This window comes from Periplaneta americana, chromosome 1 (assembly GCF_040183065.1).
Source record: "Periplaneta americana isolate PAMFEO1 chromosome 1, P.americana_PAMFEO1_priV1, whole genome shotgun sequence".
NCBI classification, from domain to species: Eukaryota; Metazoa; Arthropoda; class Insecta; order Blattodea; family Blattidae; genus Periplaneta; species Periplaneta americana.
In genome coordinates, this window is record NC_091117.1 from 217,560,093 (window position 1) to 217,572,951 (window position 12,859).

The 12,859-nt window shown below is 33.6% G+C and overlaps 1 protein-coding gene across 1 annotated transcript in view; it reads right to left on the bottom strand.

Annotated features, from left to right (window-relative positions):
- Positions 1-12,859, bottom strand: part of LOC138708147 (lachesin-like) — a 692,871-nt gene that overhangs the window by 62,288 nt on the left and 617,724 nt on the right. The window contains exon 7 of the mRNA XM_069838394.1: positions 7,778-7,926. Within this exon, the coding sequence (XP_069694495.1) occupies positions 7,778-7,926 (149 nt within the window). The remainder of the gene's footprint in view (positions 1-7,777; positions 7,927-12,859) is intronic.

Here is a 12,859-nt window from a genome sequence, read left to right on the forward strand (position 1 = left end):
TAGTCTGGTTGAATGCAGCATCGTTAGATGGCAGCGGTAGCGAGCTTGCTGCACGACCAGTCGGTTTCTATTTCCCGCCCATGTGCTGATTCAGAGGAGGATCTCCTCCCTGTCGGTTCATTTACTTGCTTTAGAACTCTGCTTCTTTCTCTGTCCGCTAGCGCGTTGTTGTCTATGTGTGTTAACTACAGTAAAGGAGGAATGGATTGACTTTCCTCCACACAAACAATCTCGCATCTTTCTCACAGTTTTCTACAGCACATGAGTGCGCGTCGTTTAAAACTCGATCAACCGAGGTTTTCTTATAGCTGTGAACTTAAAAATTATCGAATATTCCTCGAATTTCAAGGCATATATTTCATTTGGTATTTACTTTCAAAAGAAGAAAAATGTGAGGCGGATGTTCCTCCCTTCCCTCCTCCGAGGAACCGCCACTGAAAGAATCCCTCTACAAATTTTGAATTACTGACCAGGAAGAAAAAAAAAATCAGATAGTTTTTAATATGTCTAATGAACGATTTCATTTTCTGTTAAAATGGAACATTTGCTCTAGAATCGTGAAGGGTGATAGTGATGATGATGATGATATGATGATAATGATAATCGTGATGATTTCAACATCATTTGAAAGTTTAAGTTAAAACGATGCGGCGCCATGTCCTGTGTGAAATTTCCGCAGCAAAGGCGGTGTGATTTCCCTGAATGCCTCCCTAACAGCTCGCTTCAAATCTTTAATTGTCTGGTATCGATGTTTCGAGACAAGCTGCTTAATTATTCCCCACAGGGAAATCACACCGCCTTTGCTGCGGAAAATTTCACACAGGACATGGCGCCGCATCGTTTTGTACCGCGACAATGATGGTGCCCATACTGATGTTCTGGATCACTAAACAAGCTGGAACGTTAAGTATCAACAGTTGTCACACATCTGCTATGACATGTTGAAAATAGATGAACATCAACACACAAGCAAGGAGGGGGGGAGAAGACTTTCGGACCTTACTATAAAATACTATTTTTTATATTTATTGCTTGTTTGTAACAATTGTATAAAATTATTTGAGGTAAAAATGCTTAGCTTATATGTAACTTCCTGAAATCTAATAATGTACAGTAGTGGCAAAAAAACCGGACCGACCCTTGTAGCTGATTTCAGAGCCTTGTTCCCTCCAGAGCACGATATTTATTTATTTACTTGTTTATTTGTTTATTTATTTGTTTATTTGTTTATTTATTTATTTGTTTATTTGCTTGTTTCTTTATTTATTTATTTGTTTATTTATTTATTGTTTATTTATTTGTTTATTTGTTTATTTATTTACTTCTTTATTTATTTACTTGTTTATTTATTTATTTGTTTATGTATTTATTTGTTTATTTGTTTGTTTATGTATTTATTTGTTTATTTATTTACTTGTTTATTTATTTACTTGTTTATTTATTTATTTGTTTATGTATTTATTTGTTAATTTGTTTGTTTATGTATTTATTTGTTTATTTGTTTATTTATTTATTTCTTTATTTATTTATTTGTTTATGTATTTATTTGTTTATTTGTTTGCTTATGTATTTATTTGTTTATTTGTTTATTTATTTATTTGTTTATTTGTTTTTATGTATTTATTTTTTGTATTTATTTATTTGTTAATTTGTTTGTTTGTTTGTTTGTTTATTGATTTGTTTATTTATTTATTTGTTTATTTACCTATATGTTTATTTATGTGTTTACTTGTGTATTTATTTGTTTGTTTATTTATTTATTGTTTATTGATTTGTTTATCTGTTTGTTAATTTACTTATTTTTTATTTATTTATTTATTTGTTTATTTGTTTGTTTCTTTCTTTATTTATTTGTTTATTTATTTATTTATTGTTTATTTATTTGTTTATTTGTTTATTTATTTTCTTCTTTATTTATTTACTTGTTTATTTATTTATTTGTTTATGTATTTATTTGTTTATTTGTTTGTTTATATATTTATTTGTTTATTTATTTACTTGTTTATTTATTTACTTGTTTATTTATTTATTTGTTTACGTATTTATTTGTTTATTTGTTTGTTTATGTATTTATTTGTTTATTTGTTTGTTTATGTATTTATTTGTTTATTTGTTTATTTATTTACTTCTTTATTTATTTATTTATGTATTTATTTGTTTATTTGTTTGTTTATGTATTTATTTGTTTATTTGTTTATTTATTTATTTGTTTATTTGTTTTTATGTATTTATTTTTTGTATTTATTTATTTGTTAGTTTGTTTGTTTGTTTATTGATTTGTTTATTTATTTATTTATTTATTTACCTATATGTTTATTTATGTGTTTACTTGTGTATTTATTTGTTTATTTATTTATTGTTTATTGATTTGTTTATCCGTTTGTTAATTTACTTATTTTTTATTTATTTATTTATTTATTTATTTATTTATTTATTTATTCTGCTGTAGTTGCGGCCATCAGGCCTTCTCTTCCACAACACCAGGATATAAACTGGTAACTAAGAAGGAAAATTTGTTTTGTTCCTTATTCAAATTTATTCCCAATACTTTTCGATTGCAGCGATATTTTACCACTTAATTAACTTATTATTCCCAGAACATGAATTTTACCAGCTTATTTTCTAATGGCTTTCGAAATGGGCTACGTCAGCAGTCGAAACTACAACAATTTCAGTAGATTACTCGCTATCTTGTGAATGCGGGCGTGGCATGCGCAGTGGCTCATTTCGGGGACTTTGATTATTCCGTCGGTCCGTTTTTTTGCTTCTACTGTACATACACTAAAAATCCTATTTATTATTTGAAACTTAGTTTTGCGCCAAAACCTTAGTATCACGAAATTAGCCAAGCCTGCCCTATATTATGTGATTATCATCACCTCTGCTACTGTTATCATCAGAATTACCATCACCATACCATCTGTGGTGATTCCTTAAAATGCTGGATACATTGACATTGTACACTCGAAGTAGTCTTCCTCAGAATCTCTCTCTCTCTCTCTCTCTCTCTGTGGTGATGTATAGTGCAAGGCTAGCTGCGTAAGGCTTGTTAGACGGAGTAGAGCGAAGGCAAGGCGCTGATAGCAAATCGCTTCGAAGGGAAGTATAATCCCCAATTCCCTCACAGGAAATCGATTGCTCGTTTTCCTGATTACCCACCACCCCTCAGCGGCACGAGGGGAACCTTCAAAATTAATTTCGTCAAAGAAACTTAAATACATTAAAATTAAATATAACAAAATTACTTGTACATTAATGTAATCTAATAAAAATTCAAATATAGCGCTATACATTCACGGCATGGACTGCTAACAGTTGAATCATACTTGTCCACATTTGGATTCATGGTGAATAAAGGCTGTGACAGGCTGTTTCGCTTAGAGCTTAAGGGCCCCACACATTCCTACTGTTAATTTTATCCTCGTATAAATGAAACGTACAGCAGAGTCCGTATAGGTCAGTTTCTATCTGATGCTTTTCCAATTCACTGCGGGCTATAGCAGGGAGATGCACTTTCACCTTTACTTTTTAACGTCGCTCTAGAATATGCCATTAGGAAAGTCCAGGATAACAGACAGGGTTTGGAATTGAACGGATTACATCAGCTGCTTTTTTATGCGGATGACTTGAATATGTTAGGAGAAAATCCACAAACTACTAGTATTAGGGAAAACACGGGAATTTTACTTGAAGCAAGTAAACCGATAGGTTTGGAACTAAATCCCGAAAAGACAAAGGATATGATTATGTCTCGTGACCAGAATATTGTACAAAATGGAAATATAAACATTGGAGATTTATTCTTCGAAGACATAAAAAAATTGAAACATTTTGGAGCAACAGTAACAAATATAAATGATACTCCGGACGTAATTAAACGCAGAATAAATATGGGACATGGCTGTTATTATTCGGTTGAGAAGTTTTAGCCATCTAGTCTGTTGTCAAAAAATCTGAAAGTTGTTCTTGTTCTTGTTTAATCAACTATCAGAAGACAGGTCTAAACTTCAGAAGTGATACCAAAAGGCACCATTTATGAGGGAGATAATGGGGTAAGGTGGCCAGTTACTTTCCCCCTCCATTGCATACATTGCCGATTAGATACATGCTACACTAATCACACTTCAGATGCATACAAACAATTGTTTTTCCTCCGACACATATCGTCAAGTGAGATGTACTGCCTGATAATAAATGTACATATCAGCCAGAACTTCAATCAGAGGATATCTGAAAGTTAGAATCTATAAAACAGTTATATTGCCGGTTGTTCTGTATGTTTATGAAACTTGGACTCTCACTTTGAGAGAGGAACAGAGATTAAGGATGTTTGAGAATAAGGTGCTTAGGAAAATATTTGGGGCTAAGAGGGATGAAGTTACAGGAGAATGGAGAAAGTTACACAACACAGAACTGCACGCATTGTATCCTTCACCTGACATAATTAGGAACATTAAGTACAGACGTTTGAGATGGGCAGGGCATGTAGCACGTATGGGTGATTCCAGAAATGCATATAGAGTGTTAGTTGGGAGGCCGGAGGGAAAAAGACCTTTGGGGAGACCCAAACGTGGATGGGAGGATAATACTGAAATGGATTTGAGGGAGACTTCTCCTGAGAAATAAAATTTTGCATACTGATCTCCTATGTTGGAGGGATTTCATATTAAACATTGATCTTAGCGGCAGTGTTGGTCCCTGAATAGGGCAAGAGTTTTTTAACGATTAAAATACATATATTTTAAAAATTTATTCTGAATAATTTCAACTACATGTTGTTATTGTAGCTGCATTGAGTCCCATGTGATTGAGGCAGATTCTAATTTACTTTTAACTAAACTGTGTATAGTAGAGTCAGAGCTGCAGGATTATTAAACAGTTTTGAATTTCTAATAACAAATTTAAGTGTTTTATAAGCAGAATTAACACGTGATGTAATATGTGAATTAAAGTTAAAGTTGTGTCAAGTATTACGCCTAAATCCTAATTGTTGATACTGATTTCAAACGTACGCCGTTGATAAAACAATCAAGAGTTTCTTCAATTTTTTTTCGCGATAAACTTATACATTTACATTTATTTGGGTTAAACAATAGATAATTCTGTTTTACACCAAGATGCAACATTATTAACACCTGTTTGCAAATTCGCTTCATCTATTGGCGAAGTACTAGAATTACGTTGACGTGAAATGGACGGGATGCCTGAAAGATAGATAGTGGGGTTTAAAAAGGCGCGTCAGCTACAATGGCTATTTGCGCACTTATCTAAAATTCTTAAGAAAACTAAAACATAAACAATACAACAAATAGAATGCTAAAACGAACTAAAAAAACGATGTCGTGATATGAACGAGGTAAACAAATGCAGTATCAACAGGGGGATGAAGAAAAATCATAAAAGTGAGCAGTTCTCAGACCCTAGCTAGTAGAGATAGATAGTGGATTTTAAGAATGCCTAAAAACTTCCTAGAAAAGTAAGATCATCATGTGAGTGAAATTACGTTGACGTGGGGGGGACAGAATGTTTAATAGTAGGCTGACGGAAATGAAAATCGTACCACAGAAAATAAGATACCCAGTAAAACCTTCAAAACATATAAAGAAAACAAGATTTTCTAGTGCCTGAAATGAAAATGACAGTTAAAAACGAAGAAGAAAAAAGATCAGTAAAAAGATTGGTCATCATCATCATCATCATCCTTCACGAATTAGGTCTCTGTAGACCTGTTTTGGCCCCATGTAGCAGTCTTCTAAAAGGTCTTCCTGGTCGACGATGTTCTCTAGGTTTATATTGCATCATAATTTTTGGGATTCTTGAATTTTCCATTCTTCTTACATGATCTAGCCAATTTAATTTGTATCTGCTGATTTTTTGTTCTACTGACTCTACTTCTAATTGTTCTAAAATTTCTTCATTCCTTTTTCGGTCTAAAAGAGTATATCCTGCTGTCCTGAAAAATTTCATTTCCGTTGCTTTGATTGTGTTCATGTCTTTTTTCTTTAATGTCCAAATCTCGCTTCCGTATAAAAGGAAGGGTAATGTTAGTGTATTATATATTTTTATTCTTGTAGATTTTTCTACTAATTTAGCTTTTAATGTATTGTTTATTATTCCTAGAATTTGTGTAAATTTGGTAATTTTCTTGTTCACATCTTTTTCATTTTGATAAGATATTTCACAACCCTGATAATTGAAATTTTGTACTTGTTCGAGACATTGGTTATTGTGTATTATCTTACTTCTGACTTCGTGTCCTAAAAATGCCATTACTTTTCAGAGGATAATTAACAAAGAGGATTATATACATTAAATAGAATATTAAAAGATTTTGAGATGGAAATTTCAGCACAAAAGTAGGAAAATTAAATTAGTATCAGTAATGGCGTTTAGCTGATTGTTAATGGGACGTATTTTGTAATAAAGTGGTCACCAGGGTGATATTACACCAAGTTCATGAACATCGTTATATATATATATATATATATATAACGTTAATACAGGGACATCATTTTATTTTTACTAACATTTTTAATATTAACCTGGCTATACCTTTGGATTAGTGATTGAAACCCGGAAACACCGTTTGCTACCTCCTTCCACGACTGGTGTTCGATGATACTGGCGTCAAATACAAACAAATCACTTTACTAGGTACAGGAGGGAAGAAAAGTAGTTCATCCATTTACGTAAACTAGGAAATATCGCGATTTTGAGTGTGATAATTCTCATCAGGTTTTGTTTAATCAAAATACAGTACAGTATTAACAATAAGTGTTTTTACTCACGAACTGAGTTATCCATTCGGACGTATTCATTATGCAGTGTATATTATACTGTCTACAGCACATTAGCGTACGATATAGAGAATGAAGTTAAAATGAAAAATAATCATAATATGGATATTTAAACACATTTTTGAAAATGGTGGCCGTTCATTTCGATACAGGCTTCAGTTCTTTTGTGGCTATTCTCGCACTATAGACTATTGCATCTAATTCCAATTACCAGTTTCGTCCTTCATACTTAGTAACTCATGTTGAAATAATTCTGTCCCTACTCTATAAAAGAGTACCTTACGTACTGTAAATTCAATCTTCAGTTCTGCCCGACCTGCACAGATAAAATTACTCAGACATGCTATCTACTGTCCGTCCAAGTGGTTATGTCGCAGGATCGTAGAAAGGGGGGGGAATCACGTGATAGTTAATTACTTAACGAGGCCCTTTCATTTAAGTTATTTTAAACAGTTGCATAATATTACGTAGACGTCCAATTAATTCCTAACAGAAATTAATGTTTTCAGAAAAGAGCTAAGAAAGTCCAGCCACTACAGTGGAGCGAGCAGAAGCAGGTAGGGGAAATCGGGATGCGACGTAGGCAAACGGACGACAGTACCTGTGCGAAAATATGATTCAATATTGGAAGTTTTCGTCACTGAAAAACGCGAACATATTTCTGAAACGTGCTGTAATCACTAAGTATTGCGGCCTTGGTTCTGTGTAGACAGTTGGAACTTCGTTAGTAGAAGGGGTGGGAGTAAAGTACATTCAAAAACTCAGGTACAATAAAAGTTGAAGTAAAAATAAAATGATGTCTCTATACAATTTGATTTGCGAAACTTATTCCGTCGGCGCTGATTAGCAAACTTAAAAATCTTAAAATTTATGCTTATTTACAAAAAAAAAAAAAAAACGTTTTAAGGATTCTTAGACAAAATCAGGTGGATCAATTCCTAGTTTTTTGCTGTGGAAACAAATGAAAGCAAGGGACTTACCGTAAAGTCTGACTGTACCATCAGCATGCCCAAGGGAGTTGGTGGACACACACATGTACGTCCCTAGGTCCCGTCTGCTGAATTGGTTGATCGTGAGCTTCAGGTGCACTTTGTACGAAGTGCGGTTCTCCACGATCGAATGTTTAGCCCTGCGAAACAAGATATTAAACACGTAAAAATCCAATGAATTTACCAATTTGTTCCAAACACACAATTATGCAGAAACAATTCGCTTTATGTTGATTGGTATTACAAATGCCTGCAAAAATATACGAGGCGCGTCCCTAAAATAACTTTCCCTCTCGTCCCACAGCTAGCAAATCATATCTTGCGCGAAGCGACTTCGTGTACGTGATAGAGGAATGTCCTGTCATGGCGCATGCGCAAGCGGAACTTCCCGAGTGCTCTCAGTAGCTTCGTTGCATTGGTTGAAGATGGACGCTCCTATTCCAGCTCCCGCCGAGTGTGAAGTGTATAATTGGGTAGATACCAATATCCCTTCGTCAGTTCGTATCACAAACTTCCACAGCTCCACTTCTAATGTGTCTCGCCTTCAACAGAAACAATCCAGTCTTTTGTTCGTATTCACTACTAGCAGTACTCGTGCGCTCCGCTGCAACCGTTAGAAATAAATATAAAGTAATTACATAATTAAAATAGGACATTTGATCCAGGGAACATTCGTGTTTCATAGAAGGATAAATCGTTTAATATGTTACTTAATTTAAATTGCATCCAAATAATTAAAATGCCATCATTTTGGTCCAGAGACACTCCTTTGGTGCAATGACAATTTCTTTAACATGTTTCTTAATTTTTATTACATGCAACCATAGTTTAATGAACATTGACATCATTTAGATTTAATGTGTATATTTTATTTTACTTGTTATAGGTTTCCAATGAATTATGGTAATAACTTAATTTTAACCCTTGTTTTCTACGTATTCAGTAAATGACGCTTGGCACACTATGGTTGTGAACCCTTCAAATAATTTAAATTATATTATATAATATTACATATTATATTATATTATATTATATTATATTATATTATATTATATTATATTATATTATATTATATTATATTATATTATATATTATATTATATCAGAAGTTACTGCAATAACATTATAGCATTATGTCCATCTAGAGAAACTACACTTTCCAATGGTATAATAATAATTAATTATACAAATCGGTTAATTTAGCTTCCGATATTAGCCTACTTCATACAAACACAGAAACATTCTCTGTAGGCAATCTTTCATAGCTTTCGATTGTTGCTGTCCAAGGCCCCTTATAGCCGAAGTCATTTGTTTTTTAATTCATTACACGGCCTTAGATGGCAGTTATTTTAATTTTAAAACTCATTTATCTCATTAAATATCAGTCCTATCAAAATTTTGCATGGAATAAAAGTTATCGGAAATAAGTTTTAAAGAAACTTTCGTTATAACATTTTTCACAAAAATCAATAATAAGCGAGATATTTCGATTTATTTAATTCAGGCCCCCTTATATCCGCCCTTTTAAATGATGTATTTTGAATGCCATTTAGCCTAAAATCTAAGTTACAACGAACTTAATTTCTATTCCAATTTTCATCGAAATCCTTTCAGCCATTATCGCGTGAAAAGGTAACAAACATACAGACAGACAGACAGACAGACAGACAGACAGACAGGCAGGCATACAAACAAAAATTTCAAAAAAGCGATTTTCGGTTTCAGGGTGGTTAATTATATATTTTAGGACCAATTATTTTTGGAAAATCGAAAATTACCAGAAAAATTTAGGCTACAGATTTATTATTAGTATGGATTCCCCATGAGGTCAAGACATGCAAACGAACTCCTATTCTGACTTAGCATCGAGGGTGGTAGATATTTTCTCAGTACTTGTTCCAATTCGACACACTGTAATAAAATATGTCTGTAGGAGTCCTTTTCTTTGCAAAGCGGACAAAGACTCTCTCCTTCTTCGTTGACAATATTATTACCCTACCATGCCCCCAATCTTATCCACGCTAAACCTGCTCTGCTGCCTTTGTTACAAGAATTTATGTAGTCACACCTCCCCCAGTTAAGCATGAGATCTGATTGTAAATATAGTGAGGACTTTTCCGAACATTGGAGCTCAATCTCTTGCCTCTCAATATCAATTAGTACTTCTCGGCCTACTGGATCATAATCAATAGTGCTTCATGATAATTTGTTTCGTCTGTCGTCAATCAACAGACCAATGGGTGCATCGCAAGATATTTAACCCGTGTTTTTATGATGACTATTACACTTTTACTACATCATACTACTTTTGACCAATAAAACGGTACGAAAGGACGTATTTCATCCACTCATGGCTGCTTATCTCACAATTTTATCGCGTCCCTAGCATTTGTTTAATTTTATCGCGTCCCTAGCATTTGTTTCTTTGTTTGCCAACATTTCAAACTGCGCTGGTCTGGACGTCAAAAAAAAAAAAAAAAATACAAACCACTCCAGTCGATGCACAGCAGTTTCAAATATGACTCGCATTGGCATTCAAGAACAAGAATTAATAAAGATCACTGGTCATAGCTATGCATCTTCCCTGAAATCCTATTTACAAATAAATGAAGAGCACCATTCGGAGATCCTGAATAAATTGAGGAATACACCATGTAGGCCTACATCGAGTTCCACTTCTTTTACGCACACGTCCAATATAACATCAACTGAACCACCAAGCACTAAAACATTCAAATTTGAAAATAGTACATTCAATAATTATTCCTTTTAAAATTATTCATGTTTATTTTTTATGTCATCGTCGTTAATTAAAACTTTTCTAACACTTTTATATATTATTTACGTTATGTTATAGCTTCTGCTATATTATATTATGGATAGTCACGTATCAGAGATTGTTTAATATTAAGATTTATTGAAAATCATTTGTGAAGTGACGTTGATTACTGGGATTCGGATAATTGAAGTGGAATGAAACTGTTTTAATAAAAATGAAACTGAATTAACAAACCCTTGTTGACTAGTAACACTGCCATCGTGATCTAGATCGAGAAGGCATTGCTAGTAATCGTCTACACAGTTCAATGAAGATTCCAAAGTTGGCACAACTGATAGCAAGATAACAGCTTACCATAACACACTACTGCCATCTAGCATGCATCTAGCGTAATACTTGTAATGTTGAGATGGTATAATAATACATTTGAAGACAGTTGTATTTTCGTAAGTCAATTAATATTTTATTGTATTGTATTCGTTACTTCTAATCTTTATATACTTTCTTCTAATCGTGTAATAGTCAATTAAATCCCACTAGAGTTTTAATTTTCTCTAGATAAATCAAAACCTCTAGTGAGATTACTGTTGATAAAAATATTGAAAGAAGAAATTTTAATCAACCATAATGGAAAGGCGCATATTCCAATAAAGTCTGACCCAACACCATATTTGTTCATGAAAATAAGTCCACTGGGTATAAACCCGAGTCTCTAGTGTGCTCAGTCGACGCTCTGGTTATTGGAATAAAGTTGCCTTCTTCTTTGCATACAACGAGCACTAATTCCATCGGCTTCGTATTCAATCTAGAAATGGAACATAGAGAATAGTTATTAACACAAAGCCTTCAGTGCAGACCGGACTTGCTGTGTGTAAACATGTTTGTAATTCCCTTTGCCAGTGACGTAGTAGCATTGAACTACACAATGTGTCAGCGCGGTACTTACTAAACTATGAAAGAGAGGTTTCATGACTATCTGCAAGGTTAATTCGATTTATATAGTTAAGTCAATAGTCGTTTTGTGCTACACTCCTAATTAGCTTACCTCTTTACATGGGGAACATTATAATATTTAACTCAAACACACGTTGCATAATTTTCATAATGCATCGCTAGTCGGTTTTCAAAGTCTCACACACGAGTTAAAATCTGGGTGAATCTAAATAGAGTATCTGGTAGACAAACACAACAGTAATACAAAGGAAAACAACACTCAAATTTCACGAACGAAATCTGTGTGGATTTTATTAGGTCTCATACGATTCCACAACCAAAAGTCATGTTCCGAGAGAATACTTCTAGATATAAGATATGGTTGAAAGCTTAACATCTTACGAAATGAAGTGGGTGTCACATTTTAAATGAGTGTAAATTAACAGTTTTCTGATGTGGTATTTAAATATCCGATCAAGGGTGGAAGAGACTTCTTTGCTTCAATCTGTTTTTGGTGCAATTATGATTGTTCAGAAATAAGATGCATTGCTATCCATTTTTTAAAAATAATTTTATTGTTATAACAAACTAGTTACATTAATTAATTAAAATGGTTGATCTGGTTGGCGAGTTGGCATAGCGCTGGCCTTCTATGCCCAACGTCGCGGGTTCGACCCCGGGCCAGGTCGATGGCATTTAAGTGTGCATAAATGCGACAGACTCATATCAGCAGATTTACTGGCATGTAAAAGAACTCCTGCGGGACAAAATTCCGGCATATCCTGCGACGCTGATATAACCTCTGCAGTTTCGAGCGTCGTTAAATAAAACATAACATTTAACATTTAATTAAAATGTCTCAGAAACTGGGCAATACGGACTCTGCTGTATGTTTCACTATCTGATGCTTTTCCAATTCACTGCGGGCTAAAGCAAGGAGATGCACTATCACCTTTACTTTTTAACTTTGCTCTAGAATATGCCATTAGGAAAGTTCAGTATAACAGAGAAGGTTTGGAATTGAAAGGGGTAAAACCGGCTACTTGTCTATGCGGATGACGTGAATAAGTTAGGAGAAAATCCACAAACGATTAGGGAAAACACGGTAATTTTACCTTAGGCAAATAAACCGATATGTTTGGAAGTAAATCCCGAAAAGACAAAGTATATGCTTATGTCTCGTGACCAGAATATTGTAAGAAATGAAAATATGAAAATTGGAGATTTATCCTTCGAAGTGGTGGAAAAATTCAAATATCTTGGAGCAACAGTAACAAATATAATTGATACTCGGGAGGAAATTAAACGCAGAATAAATGTGGAAAATGTCTGTTATTATTCAGTTGAGAAGTTTTTGTCATC